The 18,556-nt window shown below is 47.6% G+C and overlaps 1 protein-coding gene across 1 annotated transcript; it reads right to left on the bottom strand.

Annotated features, from left to right (window-relative positions):
• LOC307081566 (coagulation factor VII-like) lies at positions 1–5,794 on the bottom strand (the record flags this gene model as incomplete). The annotated part of the gene is made up of 8 exons (XM_079744817.1): positions 1–578; positions 680–800; positions 1,553–1,662; positions 1,767–1,904; positions 3,786–3,878; positions 4,116–4,140; positions 4,696–4,856; positions 5,737–5,794. The coding sequence occupies 8 exons, from the start codon at positions 5,792–5,794 to the stop codon at positions 1–3; spliced, it is 1,284 nt and encodes a 427-aa protein (XP_079600943.1).
• Between the last annotated feature and the right edge of the window lie 12,762 nt (positions 5,795–18,556).

Genomic DNA, 18,556 nt, shown 5'->3' with positions numbered 1-18,556 from the left:
TTAATCGGTGGAGGCGGGCGGGCCCTTCAGGGTGTCTTCCACCCAGTCCACGTAGTCGGCCATGTTGGCGTACATCCCATAATGGCCGGGCTGGGGGCAGCCCCGCCCCCAGACGGCCACGCCCAGCAGGAAGTGGGTGGAGCCGTAGCGGGTGATGAGGGGGCCCCCGTCGTCCCCGCGACACGAGGCCCCGCCCCCCTCCAGGTAGCCGGCGCACAGCAGGGCGCCGGCCGTCACGTTGAGGCCCGAGGCGCGGCCGCACGCCGCCGCCGGGAGCAGGGGCACCGTGAGGCGGCGCAGCAGAGGGCTGGCCGGCCCCGGGGGGGACCCGGCGTTGCCCCCGGCGGTGCGGCGGCCCCAACCCAGCGCCGTGTGGTGGCGCGTGGCCAGCAGCTCCCTCAGCACCAGGGCCCGGCGGGGCAGGCAGAGCGCCACGGCCCCGGGGCCCGGGGCCAGAGGCCGGGCCAGCCGCAGCAGGGCCACGTCGGCCCGCCCCGTCCTCGCCGAGTAGCCCGGGTGGCTGATCGCCATGGAGACGGCCCGGCTCTGCCCCTCCTCCGCCTCCAGGTCATGGACGTCTGGGGAGACGGGCGAGCGGTGAAACCACGGCAACAAGCCCCGCCCACCCCCCCGGCGTCATGGCCCGCCCCCACCCCCCCCCCCCCCAGCGACGGCTCACCTGCCACCACAGTGAGGTAGTTAGGGTCGTTGCCATGGATACAGTGGGCCGCCGTGATGACCCAGTCGGACCGGATGAGGGCCCCGCCGCAGTGACTCCCCCCGTTGTACCTGACCAGCACCTGGGGGGGGGGAAGAGGTCAGGAGAGGTGAGAAGGGGTCAGGGGTCAGAGGTCAGGAGATATGAGAAGGGGTCAGGGGTCAGGAGAGGTGAGGAGGGGTCAGGGGTCAGAGGTCAGGAGAGGTGAGGAGGGGTCAGGGGTCAGGAGAGGTGAGGAGGGGTCAGGGGTCAGAGGTCAGGAGAGGTGAGGAGGGGTCAGGGGTCAGGAGAGGTGAGGAGGGGTCAGGGGTCAGAGGTCAGGACAGGTGAGGAGGGGTCAGGGGTCAGAGGTCAGGAGAGGTGAGGAGGGGTCAGAGGTCAGGAGAGGTGAGGAGGGGTCAGAGGTCAGGAGAGGTGAGGAGGGGTCAGAGGTCAGGAGAGGTGAGGAGGGGTCAGAGGTCAGAGGTCAGGAGAGGTGAGGAGGGGTCAGGAGAGGTGAGGAGGGGTCAGAGGTCAGGAGAGGTGAGGAGGGGTCAGAGGTCAGGAGAGGTGAGGAGGGGTCAGAGGTCAGAGGTCAGGAGAGGTGAGGAGGGGTCAGAGGTCAGGAGAGGTGAGGAGGGGTCAGAGGTCAGGAGAGGTGAGGAGGGGTCAGAGGTCAGGAGAGGTGAGGAGGGGTCAGAGGTCAGAGGTCAGGAGAGGTGAGGAGGGGTCAGAGGTCAGGAGAGGTGAGGAGGGGTCAGAGGTCAGGAGAGGTGAGGAGGGGTCAGAGGTCAGGAGAGGTGAGGAGGGGTCAGAGGTCAGGAGAGGTGAGGAGGGGTCAGGGGTCAGGGTTACCTGCCAGGGGCATTCCCCCCGGGGACACCGGCTGCTCCCCACCAGGCGGGTCTGGCCCCCAGGGGTCTGGCTCTGGTTCTGGACCGGGACCAGTCCGCAGGGGAACTCCACTGGAACACAGCAGCACCAGTACTGTTACCACCAGCACCAGTACCACCAGTACAGTTACCACAAGTACCAGTAACACCAGTCGGGGCCCCCCCCCGGTCCTCACCTTGGGCCACACAGGCCCTGCCGTCGGGCCCCAGGCTGTGGCCCTCAGCACAGGAGCAGCGGCGCCGTGGCCCCGAGTCGTCGCAGAACTGCTCACAGCCGCCGTTCAGATACACACACCCCAGGGAGTCCTCGAACGCTGGGGGGGGCGGGGGGTTACTGGGGGCTGTGGTCGAGACTGTAGTGTTGTGTAGAGAGTGTAGTTGTGTTAGACTGGGTAGCCCCGCCCATTCTGCCGGCAATTTGAGTTCGCCCTTCGCAAGGGTCCGGAGAGGAGCAACACATTTCTTTCTGCTTCCGATACGTTTCTGCGGGAGCCAATCACCAAGCTGGCTTTTCCCCTTGGCGCGCTATTGGCTGGTTTAACACAATGACGACAGGGGGAAGCGACGACAAGCAGCCAGTCGCGTGCAGAGCCAGCTGAACTTGGCCCGTTGATCACGCCTCCTGTGCTGAAGAAAATGACGGCAGCTTCCCCAGACACACAACTACAGTCTGGCAATAGCCAGACTATAGTTGTGTAGCATTGTGTAGTGCTGTGTAGAGTGTGTAGAGTGTGTAGCGTTGTGAAGTGTAGCATTGTGTAGTGTTGTGTAGAGTGTGCAGAGTGTGTAGTGTTGTGTAGCGTTGTGTAGTGTTGTGTAGCGGTGTGTAGCGTTGTTTAACGTTGTGTAGAGTGTGTAGCGTTGTGTAGAGTGGGTAGCGTTGTTTAGCGTTGTGTAGTGTTGTGTAGAGTGTAGTGTTGTGTAGTGTAGAGTGTGTAGTGTTGTGTAAAGTATTTAGCGTTGTTTCGCGTTGCTTTGCGTTGTGTCGCTGTGAAGATGTGAATGGCATCTTCACTGCGTTAAACCATGTTTTAAAAGATGCACATGTTCCAGTCTGGCTGTTAGCCGTAATAGTCTGCAGCTTTGGCTCATAGGTTAATTGAGCCCCACCCATTCTGGTGCTCCTCAAGAGGGCCAGAGTTCTAGACTGGAGGGAGTCTTGAGTCATGCAAGTGAATCGACTGTTGTGGCATTGTTTGTTTTAAGTGAAAATATGCTTTTTACCAACAACATCGTGCATCAAGGAAGCTCTTTTTTCACATTTGGTGGCAGCGGTGGGATGATTCCTCTAGCCGAGTGGAGGGGACATTCGAAAAACATTGTTCAAGGAGCTTCAAGGTGGGCCGCAGTGAAAGGTGAGCAGGTAGGCGAAGAGACCTGCTAGGAGAAGAGATCACTGGTGGAGTTGAACTGCTGTCCTGTGGGGTTGGCCAGAGCCTGAAGGAGGAATAGCTTTGGAACTCCTTGTTGCTGACGTGAGCCTTGCGGGGAGCCATTGCCAAGCCTTGACAGAACAGTAGTGGCGGAAGAAAGCAATGGCTGAGGACTCTCAGAGGGAACTCTAAGAGGGCCAGAGTTCTAGACTGGAGGGAGCCTTGAGTTGTGCAAGTGAATCGATTGTTGTGGCATTGTTTGTTTCAAGTAAAAGTATGCTTTTTACCAACCACATTGTGCATCAAGGAAACTCTTTTTTCACATTTGGTGGCAGCGGTGGGATGATTCCTCTAGCCGAGTGGAGGGGACATTCGAAAAACATTGTTCAAGGAGCTTCAAGGTGGGCCGCAGTGAAAGGTGAGCAGGTAGGCGAAGAGACCTGCTAGGAGAAGAGATCACTGGTGGAGTTGAACTGCTGTCCTGTGGGGTTGGCCAGAGCCTGAAGGAGGAATAGCTTTGGAACTCCTTGTTGCTGACGTGAGCCTTGCGGGGAGCCATTGCCAAGCCTTGACAGAACAGTAGTGGCGGAAGAAAGCAATGGCTGAGGACTCTCAGAGGGAACTCTAAGAAGGCCAGAGTTCTAGACTGGAGGGAGCCTTGAGTTGTGCAAGTGAATCGATTGTTGTGGCATTGTTTGTTTCAAGTAAAAGTATGCTTTTTACCAACCACATTGTGCATCAAGGAAACTCTTTTTCACAGTCGCGTTGTGTAGCGTTGTGTCGAGTGTATAGTGTTGTGTAGCTTTGTGCAGCGTTGTGTACCTGTCTGGCAGTCGCGGCCCTCAAAGCCCTCACTACAGCTGCACCGGTAGGAGGAGTCCAGCGGGACGCAGGTTCCATTGTTCAGACAGGGCTCTGCAGCACAGGGGTCCCGGGCTGACACACACACAGGCACACATACACACACACACAAACACACAGTGTTTGGATGTCAACACCACCCTTTGGTCGACCAACGACATCAACATCCGATCAGTGCATCCCACATGATCAGAGTCATGATCAATGGTTCATCTGGCCCCGATCAATGATTGACTGGTTCAGAGTCCATTGCCCCCCGTCGTGGAGCTGGGGAGGACAGAGGCCGCTCACCGGTGTAGCTCTGCCAGAACTGCCTCTGAGGAGCACAGGGCGGGAGCACCGTAGCGTTAGCATCAGCATTAGCACACAACACACAAAATGGAGTCCGAAACAAGCATTACGACGTATGTGTTACGAAACATACGGTTACAAAGAACTGGTGCAGTACATGTAATAATCCTTACATGGGGCAGTACATGATATAATCCTTACATGGGGCAGTACATGTTATAATCTTAACATGGTGCAGTACGTGTTATAATCCTAACATGGGGCAGTACATGTTCTTATCCTTTCATGGGGCAGCACATGTTATAATCCTAACATGGGGCATACATGTTATAATCATAACATGGGCCAGTACATGTTATAATCTTAATATGGTGAAGTACATGTTATAATCCTAACATGCGGCAGTACATGTTATAATCCTCACATGGGTTAGAACATGTTATAATCCTAACATGGGGCAATTCATGTTATAATCTTAACATGGTGCAGTACATGTTATAATCCTACCATGTTACATGTTATAACCCTAAGGTGGATCATGTTATAACCCTAACAAGGTACATGTTAACATGGGACTCACGGTCTGGTCGTCGTTCTCGAAGGCCTCGCGGGCCTCCTCGTAGTCACAGATCTCCTCCCTGCACTCCCTCTCAATGTTTCCGGCCTTCAGCTCCTCCAGGAAGCCTGTGTTGGCCCTGCGGAGACGGAGCAGCTGGTGGGCCGCGGACCGGCCCGTGAACACTGGGGGCGGGACACGCGTCAGAGACATGCTAGGCTAGGCTAGGCTACGCTAGGCTGAGCTACGCTACACACTAGGGGCCTGGGGACACACGTCAGAGACACGCTAGGCTACGCTAAGCTAGGGGCCGGGAACAGACGTCAGAGACATGCTAGGCTAAGCTATGCTACACTAGGATAAGGTACACACTAGGGGGCCAGCGACACACGTCAGTGACACGGTAGGCTAAGCTACTAGAGTTAGAGTTAGAGTTACAGTTCACTAGTTAGAGTTACAGTTCACTAGTTAGAGTTACAGTTCACTAGTTAGAGTTAGAGTTCACTAGTTAGAGTAAGAGTTCACTAGTTAGAGTTAGAGTTCACTAGTTAGAGTTACAGTTCACTAGTTAGAGTTGGAGTTACTACTTAGAGTTAGAATTACTAGTTAGAGTTACAGTTCACTAGTTAGTTAGAGTTCACTAGTTAGAGTTAGAGTTCACTAGTTAGAGTTAGAGTTCACTAGTTAGAGTTTACTAGTTAGAGTTAGAGTTCACTAGTTAGAGTTGGAGTTACTACTTAGAGTTAGTTACTAGTTAGAGTTAGAGTTCACTAGTTAGAGTTAGAGTTACTAGTTAGAGTTAAAGTTCACTAGTTAGAGTTACAGTTCACTAGTTAGAGTTACAGTTCACTAGTTAGAGTTACAGTTCACTAGTTAGAGTTACAGTTCACTAGTTAGAGTTACTACTTAGAGTTACAGTTCAATAGTTAGAGTTACAGTTCACTAGTTAGAGTTACAGTTCACTAGTTAGAGTTACTACTTAGAGTTACAGTTAAATAGTTAGAGTTAGAGTTCACTAGTTAGAGTTACAGTTCACTAGTTAGAGTTACTAGTTGAGGGTCTTACCAGCGGCGTTGGCGGGGCTGGTGAGGGCCCAGAGCAGACACACGGCTCTGAGCAGCATGATGTTCTACAGTAGAACCACGCAGAACACCAGGAACTCTGACCAATGGACAGACTAAGGGTGGAACCACGCACAACACCAGGAACTCTGACCAATGGACGGACTGGAGGGTAGAACCAGGCAGAACACCAGGAACACTGACCAATGGACAGACTGGAGGGTAGAACCAGGCAGAACACTAGGAACACCGACCAATGGATGGACTGGAGGTTGCTTTGGATAACAGCGTCTGCTAAATGTGCTACAGAGTACAGTACAGAGAGCAGTACTACAGAGTACAGTAAAGAGAGCAGTACTACAGAGAGTACAGTAAAGAGAGTACCAGGACAGAGGGCAGTACTACAGAGAGTACAGTAAAGAGAGTACCAGGACAGAGGGCAGTACTACAGAGAGCAGTACCAGGAGTCTGGCAGTGAGCTGTTAGAAGTGACCAATTCTCTCACCAGTGGATCAATATCTGAGGTCGACCCTTCTCCTACATGACACACACACACACACACACACACACACACACACACACACACAGGCAAAAACACAGACACACACACAGTACTAGTATGTCAACATCTCCCTTTGGACCGACCAACAACATCAACATCCGATCATTGCATCCCACATGATCAGGATCCTGATCAATAGTTCAGCTGGACCCAATCAATGATTGACAGTCATAGTCCATTGCCCCCTGTTGGGGAGCTGGGGAGGACATGTTATAATCCATTCATGGGGCAGTACATGTTATAATCCATTCATGGGGCAGTACATGTTGTAATCCTAACATGGGGCAGTACATGTTATAATCCTAACATGGGGCAGTACATGTTATTATCCTAACATGGGGCAGTACATGTTATAATCCTATCATGGGGCTGTACATGTTATAATCCTAACATGGGTCAGTACATGTTATAATCCTAACATGGGGCAGTACATGTTATAACCCTAACATGGTACATGTTATAACACTAAGGGGGATCATGTTATAGCCCTAACAGGGTACATGTTATAGCCCTAAGGTGGATCATGTTATAACCCTATCAGTGTACATGTTATAACTCTAAGGTGGATCATGTTATAACCCTAATAGTGGGGCAGCTTAGCTAGAAATTATATAAGGATTGTGCATTTTATGATAAAAGCGTCAAATTTGGTAACCTTGTAGCCAAAGACATATCGAACAAAATTATTTGTGGAGGCACGACAAATTTTCAATATGGCGGCCATTTCGAAGATGGCAGTGACTGCCTGTTTTGAGATTAAATTTCACATTCACAATGGATAACAGGTGATAGAAACATCAAATTGGGTACAATTATAGCCAAAGAAATGGGGAACATGTAGAGGGATTAAGACTTTTGAATATTGTGGCCATTTTTCAAAATGGCCACCAGTGACAACGTTCTTTAGATAAAATTTCATATTAATGGATAAGAGATAGAAGCATCAAATTTGGTAGCTATGCTCAAAGACACAAAGGCAAAAAAATACAGATATGGGCCCTTCATACATTTTTAATTTAAACATTTTTGCAAAATGTCTGCCAGTGACAACTCTTTTTAGATCAATTTTCATAATATGATATATGTTAAATTTATCTACTAAGCAAAGCACTTGGGAACCTTCATTTGAATTACTCCTTTTTCAATATGGTGGCAAAGATGGCAGCCAACCAAAAATGTTCAAGATGGCGGGCGTGCCTGGTCGCCTAGGAAAACAGTGCTTTCAATACAATTGCATTTATCTTATTTAGATATCAGTTAGGGTTAGACTTAGGGTAGTCCGTGAAGATTTGTGTACATTCACATTTCCACAAAATAAAATTGTCATCCACTCTAAAAAGAGTGGATGTCAAAGCACAACCAGGGCACACTGGTTGTGCTTATTTGTGATAGTTTAGTGGTAGAGTAGTTTAGTTTCCTAAATGCTATCTAATGTTAGCCCCACATCTAGTTGTTGATGACATGTAGTTAGATAGCCGCACCTTAATAGACAGGAATTGCCAGTGCCGGAGAGCCCAACCAAGGGTAATGCGGCTTTAAATGAATTTCATTTAGTTACCCGGAAGGTGTACAGATCGCACAGGAATTGAATGTCACTGGATGAATGATCGGGCTAGGTGTAGGGTAGTTATCACATCTGAACCTTGTTGTATCCCATACGTTAATGTGCTTTAATAAAGGTGGTAAAAGGATAGTTCCTCGGCCTTCACTTAAGAAAATGGCGAAGAACTTTAAAGTTGTGAATCTTTTTGATCAAAGGTCTACATCTAAGACAGACTGGAATCTGCAATATGTCAGGAAGTCAAAGCAGAAGAAGCATTGACATGCCCATTGCAAAATACACGAGTCGACAAGGGGAGTGGATACAGTTCACTTCCAGAGCATTTGACAAAGTTCAATGAACTTGGACAGCTCCCTTCAATGTTCGCACTTCGACGGTTAGATGAGGGTCAAGGAATTGAAGCAGCCATGGTTGCAAATTAAGCTAAATACCATAAAACCAGCCAGCTGAAGTACAATGCAACCATGTTGCAAAGAGCACAGAAGCGACAACTGGACACAGGAGGTGAAAGTTCTGACACCTAGCACACAAGGTCCCACTCATCTGAAACCAGACAGGATAACTGCTTCTTCAGCGAACAAGCTGCTGGCTATGATGGCCTTCATGCTGCTGCAACATTCCAGTAGGGCAAAAAGGTACGCACTTGTGCTACCCTACTTCAAGACACAGCTACTATGTAAACTTAGTGCCAGGGACATGCTGGCCATAGAAGCAAATATAATAAAATCACATGATCAATCATTACCAACACACAGTAATGCAAAGGGAGAACTCTGTTCCGTTCTGGTGATTTATTTTCTTTGAAATGGATTTGATGGTTCTTGAAACATTGGATATTTGTATGGAATTAGGTGAAGTAGCAGATTGATGGCAGATAAGGTGAAATTTCAGGTGAAGAATAAACAAAAGGACAACTTCTGCTAGTCTTTGTGCTGTGAGAAATTCTGCTCTCCTTGCTTCCGGTCTGGTCTTTAAAGCTTTCAGCTCCTTTACTCTGTCCTCCAGACTTGCCTTCTGTGCCGCTGGAATCCACATCTCCCACTCCGATAGGCTTGTAGCAGCACCCTGGATTTGCTTCTTCACACTGTCCCACCGTAGCTCATAGCAATCCCTATTCACAGTGGAAACAGGTATTCCCTGAAGTTCTTCACATGCTGTCTCTGCCTCTTCTATTGCAGCTCCGACCTCATCTTCCCCATATCTGGGCCAGAGGTTGTTTTGGACTATTTTTCGGACTACATCCTGTTTTGCATCACACTCCTCCATTACCTTATTAAATCACATTCCACATCAGTATGCATCTAAATCATAATCATTAAACTAAACATCTCATGTTATTCCAAAGTAATTGCTGCTTGGTTTACAAACTTAATCAGTATCAATTGCCAGCATTTCCATTACATTTAGCTTGGACTTCACATTTACATTCAAACCAGATCCAAATCAAACAGAAAAGAGCAAACATGATTTCTTCAACCATAACATTTGAATTAGTCCATACCAGTTGCTTCTGTAGTTGAACATGAGCTGTGTTTGTAGGCTGAGGAGACAAAAAGGGCTTGCTACGCTAACCCTAAACAATATATACCCATGCTTGTTAAGAGGTCATGGGTCACATCCTGTCTGTTAACCATGTCACATCCTGTCCTGTCTGTCATGTCTGGGTTAGCGCTGCCCCCTTCAGGCCTGGAGTTCCTCCACAGTTCTTCAGTCAAAATTGTTTGACGCCACAGTAAATCTCTATAATCGTGCCAGAGATGCCAACCTAGAAGATCTTGATGATAATGGGCAGGGACAGGCAGCATCAGCCTCTAGCATCGCGTTTGCTGAGTTGGTCCTTTATATAGAAGAGACCAGACAAGACGCAGAAACAGCACCAGTCAACAGTCTAGCTGAACTCGTCGAGCTCTACAAGTCCCGAATGGCACAGCTAGGCGCAGAGGTTGATAATAGGGTTGACTCTACCCGGCTGAAGGAGAGGCTTCTTGCTGAGTTCCCTGACATGTGAGCATACACAAAGGGCAAAGGAGTCCTGATGGCCTTTGAAGAAGACATTGGCAGTGCCCTTACAAAAGCCTGTGAACATGACAGAAATCAAGATGCTTTACACATTGCACATGCTGCACAGATTGTCCGCCGTCACATATTTGGTGAGGCCAAACCATTTAATGGTTTCTCTGAAAGATGCCAAGAGGATTCTGTGCCATAGATTTTGCTCAACCTAGTGAACATGATCCTAGAAGGACCCAGCATCAAAGATCAGATGGCCAAAGCAACATCTCCAGCTGCGCTTGCAATTGCTCAGATGCTAAAGTTCAATAGTGTCAAGCACAAACACAAGACACAGCAGCTTCTGTCAGACACAATGCTTCACAGGAGACACCAGTTCCTATATACGTGGGACTGATGCTGCATGCCCACATACGTAAAAGGAAACTTGGGGAGAGAATGGCCAACCTGAGCTTGAGCATATCTCATGATCATGTTCTTCAGCTGTCAACGCAGATGGGGAACAATGTCTGCCATCATTTTAAAAGAGAACAAGTGGTCTGCCCTCCACAGGATGCCAGCCAGTCCAGCTATGAACTTGTATGCTGTCAATATAAGAAGGGTTGTGTTAGGCCGTGCAGGTGCAAAAAAGCTGCCTTAGAATGCACAGCTCTCTGTTACTGTGAAGGGGAGTGCTAAATAGACTTTCCCGCGCTGGACCTACTTAGACTATCACATATTTTGAGTCTTGAATCGCAGCTTCTGAACAATTATGATGTTAATTTACTTTACTTCAGATCCAGAAAAATACAAGGACACAAAGATCATCCAAATCAGAGAAATCTATGCAACTTTATTGCAACTACCATTTTTTGCTCATTGGCTGCCATCTTGGTCACCATCTTGAAAAAAAGTATAATCTAAATGATAGTGCAATGCAGATAAATCCAACATATATCTTATATGATAGATATATTGATAGATAATCAACATCACATAATATTCATCATTAATATGAAAATTGATCTAAAAGCAGTTGTCACTGGCAGCCAATTTGGAAAATGACCGCCATATTGATCATTTATGAGGGTCCATATCTGTATTTTTTGGCCATAAGGGTACCAAATTTGATGCTTGTATACATATTATCCATTGTTATATATTATCTATCTATAAACAGTTGTCACTGGTGGCCATCTTGAAAAAATGGCTGCCATATTGAAAATTTGTTGTGCCTCCATATCTAATTTTTTTCATATTGAAAAGTCTTGATCCCTCCACATGTTCCCCATGTCTTTGGCTATAACTGTACCAAATTTGATGCTCCTATCACATATTATCTATTGTTAATGTCGAATTTCATCTAAAAAACAGTTGTCACTGGCGGCCATTTTGAAAAATGGCCACCATATTGAAAAGTCTTGATCTCTCTACATGTTCCCCATGTCTTTGGCTATAACTGTACCAAAATGTATGTTTCTATCACCTATTATCCATTGTTAATGTGAAATTGAATCTAAAAACAGTCATCACTGGCGGCCATCTTGAAAAATGGCCGCCATATTGAAAATTTGTTGTGCCTCCAAATCTAATTTTTTGGCTACAAGCATACCAAATTTGACGCTTTTATCATAAAATTCACAATCCTTGTGGTTATCTGCCCCACTATAAGGTGGATCATGTTATAACCCTGACATGGTACATGCTAACATGAGGCTCACAGTCTGGACGGAGCAGCTGGTGGGCCACGGACTGCCCCGTGAACACTGGGGGACACACGTCAGAGACATGCTAGGCTAGGCTAGGCTACGCTAAGCTGAGCTACGCTACACACAAGGGGGCCGGGGGCACACGTCAGAGACACGCTAGGCCATGCTACGATATGCTAGGCTGAGCTACGCAACACACAAGGGGGCCGGGGGCACACGTCAGAGACACGCTAGGCTAGGCTAGGCTACGCTAGGCTGAGCTACGCTACACACAAGGGGGCCGGGGACACACGCCAGTTAATCCGTTCTGAATCTGTTCTGCGTACACTGGCACCAAATATCTATCTAATATTTTTCTATCAATTTTTTTTTTTTTTTTGCCACCTCCACCTCAGGGGACCCAGGTTTTGATGACCCAGGCTGCTCCTGGCGGTTAGTCCCTGCCTCCCTCGCTCTCTGCCTCTTTCAGGACAGGCGTAGAAAACGTATTCCTACACTGGCATGGCACAAAACCTTTGAAGGTAGTCTCTCTCTCCTTCTCTCCCTCCCTCATTCGCCATCTCCTTCTTTTCCTCTCCACCCCTTCCTCTTTCTTTAACCTTCCCCCTCTCCCCCTCTCTAACTTACCCCCTCCCTTCCTCTCCCTACACCAAACGTATCACTCTCTCTCCTCCTCTCTCTCTCTTTAGCCGTCTGCCTCTCCTTCCCTCTCTCACTTCCTTCCCCTCAATCTCTCTCCTCCTCCCTCCCTCCTTCTCTCTCTCCCTCTCAGACAGGTTTAAAGTTCCATATTATTTTCAAAGGTGGACCAGAATCCTCTCTGTGTTCTAATCTCCCTCATTTTGTTAAGTTGAAACACAACCGGGCCGAACAAGGCAAGCAGTTTGCCCGATAAAAGGTCTTCCAGTTTCGAAAGTTGCTTCAAAGGCTTTGGGCATGGGGTGGTAGTGGGAAGGCCTGATACAGTAGGGGGGTTCCGACCTGGTTCAGACCTGGTTCAGACCTGTTTCAGGGTCCCCATGGCAGGGATCTGGAAAGGGGGGGTTTTCAGTAGGCCTACAGTTGTGACAGCCTCTGAAGCTTTAATAACCATGTTATAAAAACTTTAAACTATTATATAAATAACATTAGTAATTGTAATGATTTGATTTGATGTACATAAAATACCCAATATTAAATATACTTGGGCAGCCACCGAGCGAAACAGCGGTGCAACGACGACATCTAGTGGTCAGAGAATGCAAGGACAGATATTTCCTCTGGTTTCCCTTTACTGTGGCACAACTGTAGTCTGGCTTTTGCCAGACCAAGCTCAATTATATATTGCACGTTGGTCTGGGGAAGCTGCCGTCATTTTCTTCAGCACAAGAGGCGTGATCAACGGGCATAGTTCAACTGACTCTGTACGCGATTGGCTGCTTGCCGTCGCTTCCCTCTCGTCATTGTGTAAAACCAGCCAATAGGGCGCCAAGGGGAAAAGCCAGCTTGGGGATTAGCTCCCACAAAAACGTATCGGAAGCAGAAAGAAATGTATTGCTCTTCTCCAGACCCTTGTGCAGGGCGAACTCAAATCGCCGGCAGAATGGGCGGGGCCACCCAGTCTGGCACAACTGGATTACAATGTACATGTTTTAATACTAGATCTGTGATTTTAAACTGAAAGAATTACAAAAACAACGGAGAACAATAGTAGGTTCCTCTTTCATCGTCAAAAACCACCTGGCGATTTTGAACGCACACAAAAACCAACAAGAAGAAGACGTTTTGTTGTTGTTGGTTAATAACATCTGTTCGCCCAGAGACGAGCTGCAATAACAAACTGCGGCGATCCATAGCGTATCCCCCGCCCGCACGCTATTGGCTGAGCGCAGTCTGAGATAGTGATGGATTTCATGATTCTTTTCCTTGATTCAGTTCGCATAGGTCAGTTCGCCAAGAAGAATCGTTCAGAATCATTTGTTGGTTCGTTCGTTCAGTCGCGTTTCCGGTAGGGGTGAATCAAATCATGGAACGCACGGTTCTCAGCCGAGTCAGTCAGACTTAGCTCCTCCCTCGTTCTCATTCTCAAACGATCGTGGAAGTCGGTCATCAATCAACACAACATTACAATTTTAACCAAACGCAGCGGGATGGGGGGTTGTAGTTGATTACTGGGTGTTTAACATATCAGCAAGATAATACTTGATTAAGCATTGAAGGTTTGGGTGCAGTGTTGCGTGCTTGAGAACGAGACAGATCAAGGAGACATTCAAATATTTTATTAATCTGGCATGACACAGAAAATACAAAGACAGCATGCATTTACCATTTCAGTGATATTGAATTGTATTATCGTACGCTCGCTCACTAAGCCTCTTCCCCCTTCACCACTCACAGTCAGTGAACAAACAGCGAGTCAGCGACTCAGCGGCTAGTGGGTCCGGGAGGAGTCGAGACTGAGAACGAACAAGACGAACGAGTGAGAAGAATCACTTCGGTTCGTTCTTGTTTTGATTGATCAGCTGGTTGATTGATTTGTTCATTCGAACTGATTTGGTCGCGAACGACCCATCACTAGTCTGGGACTCCTGCTGGATGGAGAAGAGGAAAAAGCATTGACATCTCTAGAGCAGCGCTGTGCAAAACACCAGCAGAAGGCCACGATCTGAAGGTTTCTAACGTTTCAGCAGGCGGGGTCGTTGACTGATGACACAGGCTTAAACACCCATGTGTGTGTTAGTGCGCTTGTGCATTTGTCTGTGTGTGTTAGTGTGTGCCTGTGTGTGCGTGCATGCTTGTGTGTGTGTGTGTGCCTGCCTGTGTGTGTGTGTAACTAGAAAGCAGGGCTGCTATTTAATGCCAGTCATGTTAAAATCCCTCAAAGAAGCCGTTCTTACAATAGTCATTAGCAGTGTAGGTAATAACGCCATTTAAAAGAACAGCGTTAGGTAACGCCGTTATTTTTTCAGTAACGGGGTAATCTAACTAATTACTATTTCCGTCGTTACAACGCCGTTACCGTTACTGTACGAAAAATGCAGTGCATTACTATGAATTGATTGAATGAACTGCGTAACCCGAACGCACTCCTGGCTCCAAACACAAACTGCTAGTGAGGCGACCGGGTGGGTTAACAACGAGATAAGCGATTATGATTGGCTAAGGCAGAGTCATGTTTCATGGTAGCCAATCGGAGCCAGTGTTTTTACACACAAGCCAGGACACGCGCACCACACACACGCAAACGCACACACCAAACGGATTCGATGAAGCAGCAGAAATGGCGAGTCCGGAGCAATCTGATGAAAAGTTGGCATTTTCAGTAGTTTTCGGCAGATGTTCCACAGCCTTTGCAACCAAGCATATTGAAATTCAGGCCCCATCCACACTAACCCGGGTAAATGTTCGGAATGTTTTGCATCCACGTTCCACACTGAAATTATTTTGATAAACAGTTGTTGTCATGGTTACGTAACTCTGCCACGCCTCTCTGTTTAGGTTACAGGCGTGCGATCAGCTGATGTTTACAGTTGATTAGCTGTTTAATCATTTTCGACCCGGTCTTGTTCAGAACTGTCGTCTTTCGGGTTTTTTACCATCACTGAAGAACCTCAAGTACAGCGCTCGACTCCGGCGTTGGAGCAACGAATATGTTTGAGCCAATACGTGTAGTTGTTTCTGGAGATAAATTAATACATTGTACAGAGATCATCAGTTGTATTTCCCCTGCCATTTTTTTGATGAGCATCTCGGTCTCGAGCGCAAGCTTGTGGCAGTGTCATGGCAGTGTCATAGCAACCTAACGTCATCGTTTCTGAAAGCCTCCATCTACCCTGTCCACACTACAACGCGAACCCAGCGTTTTCAAATTCATCCACCTCAGCGATCGTTTTCGAAAAGCATCGTTTTCAGTGTCGGAATTCTTGGGCTAAACGGATAAATATTTATGCGTTTGTAGATTTACCCGGGTTAGTGTGGACGGGGCCTCAGCTGAAAGCATATAAGGGCCTTGAATGGGCAGTTCAACCATTTAACACATTAAGGCCAAGTGAAAACTGCCCAGAAAAATCCAAATTCTTTGACATATAGCAACTTTCTTTTTTTTTACAGTAACGCAAATAGTTACTTTCCCTGGTAATTAGTTACTTTTATTATAGAGTAATTCAGTTACTAACTCAGTTACTTTTTGGAACAAGTAGTGAGTAATTATAACTAATTACTTTTTTAAAGTAACGTTCCCAACACTGGTCATTAGAGAAAAGGCGAGCTTCTCTTGCCTCCTGCTCCACACAATGACCCTTTCTGTCCCGGGTGCCTGTCAAATGAACACTGCGTGCTCCTGCGACCTTCCTCCACCAATGATTAGCTTGTAAAACCACCAATCTCTCGACTGACTGAAGGCCAGGGCTCCGGGGAATGGAGACGGCTACGGCTAACATTGGCATCTCATTACCTGTGTTTCCTATTGCTTCAGGTTCAGCCTCAGAGTTTAGGGTCTGCACGCCCTATATGTGTCACTCATCAATTTGCACGTGGTAGGGTCCCATTGCGGTGTGCAGGGCGCGGAGAGGGCTGCTTTATGTTACACATCGCTCCAGGCGTCCCCTTTGTGATATGACGGCTTTGAATCGGCCGTCCGATGATAGGTTTTAAGGGGGGAATTTCATGCTTCTTCGACTTTTCCCTTTAAAAAAAATATATAAAAATAAAAAAATACATTGAATAGATGTTGTTTTGGAGGTAACCAAGAAGTTTTTAAACGTACCCACTGGAACCTGACGGAACCGTGCCTCCTACGGCACGCGGACCTCAAGTTGGGAAACACTAGAATACTTACTGTCCACCGATGGTGAAGTTATCCTTCATGGATGTTCAGACTCGGACTTCCTCAAAACATGAATAGCAGACAGGTATATGATTGATTTCAGATCATGAAAGGATTATTTAAAGGCCTTGCTGGCCGAGGCAGCGACGCTGGTCTAAAATGCGACCGTGGTTCAACCTCCTGGGCCCCGAACGCCGTCTGCACACTGAAGGTCTGCAGCCATGCATTGGATTCCACCTGTTTTTACCATCATGTCCATACGAAATAAAGTCCTCCAACATGATGATACCGGAATGGCATATTGATATTCATATCAAGACGTGAAAGTAGATCCTATGCAGAATCCAGGTAAACTCTGAAGAAGTGAGTCTTCTTGAGTCTTTTGCGGAAGCTGGTAAGCGACTCTGCGGTCCCGAAGTCGGCAGGGAGCTCGTTCCAGCACTGCGGTGCCGAATTGACCCTGTTGTCCGCCCACACAGACTGTATCATAATCAGTCCAGCTCTAATCTCAGACGTGTCCACGCAACCAACACATCCTTCGATCATCTGAGGTGTAGATAACGTTTGATTCTTCATTTCCTTCTATTTTTCTTGCTTATCCTTCTTTCTTACTTCTTTGTTCTTTCCTTTATTTCTTTCTCTTTTTATTTAGTTCTTGCTCTCCTTCCTTCAAATTAAACCAATATATAATTCAAGGGATTAGCAGACATAACCGTAATATGATTATCATAAACGCCTATGCATGGATTTGGAAAGCTATGCACTACGCTATAAGGCCGCTAGATGGGGCTGCTTTCCTGCAGTATTTGCAGAAGAGGGTCCTGAACTCTTTCTTCTGCTTTGGGGATTGGAATCAGATTGGCTGTTTGACTTTATGAGTAATAACGTTTATTTTGTTGTGTATTTGACTGAATAACACATTAATTGCGCCATATATAATTGATGCCGGCCTTTTGTAGGTAGACGGGATCAAGACCCAGGGTGGACTGCAGTCATCATTCACTATCATCCATTCATTGCATTAACCATCAATTCATTGAATTGTTGTTAACCCAGTTACCCTACCTGTTCACTCCAATGCAAACAATCCAATGATTTGCCAATGGCTGACGCCTACCTGACGACAGTAATCTGTCTAGGACCAAAACAGATTAAGGTTGTTGTTTTGATCATTTATAATAACCTACACTTTAGGTTATCATGCATCTACCTGTCCCACCTGGTTGATTGACAGCCAGCTATAGCAGACTGGAGAGAGGCTGAAGCCCGCCCCTCTCCCTGTCACCTCTCTCTCTCTCTCTCTCTCTCTCTCTCTCTCTCTCTCTCTCTCTCTCTCTCTCTCTCTCTCTCTCTCTCTCTCTCCACGGGACAGGGAGGAAGTGAGAGAGGGAGGAAGAGGCAAAAAGGCTAGAGAGAGAGGGGGGGGAGAGCTTTAGGGTAAGGGAGGAAGTGAGAGAGGGAGGATAGGAATAAGGATAGAGAGAGCGGGAAGAGGAGAGAGGAGGAGAGAGAGAGGTTTTGGGGAGGGAGAGGAAGGGAGGGGGGTAGGTGAGAGAAGGGGAGAGAGGGAAGGGAGTGAGCGAGAGGAGGGGGGAGAGACGGAGAGGAAGGGAGGAGGAGGCGGGCTGGAGTCCGCCTTCATCCAATCACAATGCGGATGGGAGGGAGTTGACTAACTCCAGCTTTGTTCTAACTTAGTGGGACTGAGTACAACATGCACCGTTATACAGACGGCGAGGAGTTCAACCTGGAGCACTTTGGATCCACTTTGTGCGCGTCCTGCAACGCGCTCCCATACCTCTGACCGGAGTGGATTTAATTCCTTCTTCCTTCTTGTTTTGTAGAATAACGTTTTAGGTAGCGAGAATCGGAAGATGCTTTTTGCGGGAGAGGAGTTACTATAATAAGGTGAGGAACTTATCCCCGAGAAGACGCGCACCGGGATCGATAGTCCTGCAGGAGTCTACTGTTGTTTCTTTCCGTCCCGGGACCTTGGTGCCTTCATGAGGACTAAAGAGGATTATTAAAGCGAGACTTTGGGAATACTTTGCAGTATTTACGCACAGGGTTGGATAATACGCACCGCTACTTGGGGATTCTGCTCCATACCATGCTGTAGTAGTTTACAGAGTCCAGAGAGTGGATGCATTATAGGCATGGACTTTGTCTGAGAAGAAAGGTGGACTGGGCTCATCAACC

Source organism: Pollachius pollachius (genome assembly GCF_949987615.1).
Source record: "Pollachius pollachius genome assembly, chromosome: 10".
Classification (NCBI taxonomy): Eukaryota; Metazoa; Chordata; class Actinopteri; order Gadiformes; family Gadidae; genus Pollachius; species Pollachius pollachius.
The sequence above is the reverse complement of the archived record's forward strand: the minus strand, read 5'-3'. Positions and strand labels throughout refer to the sequence as shown.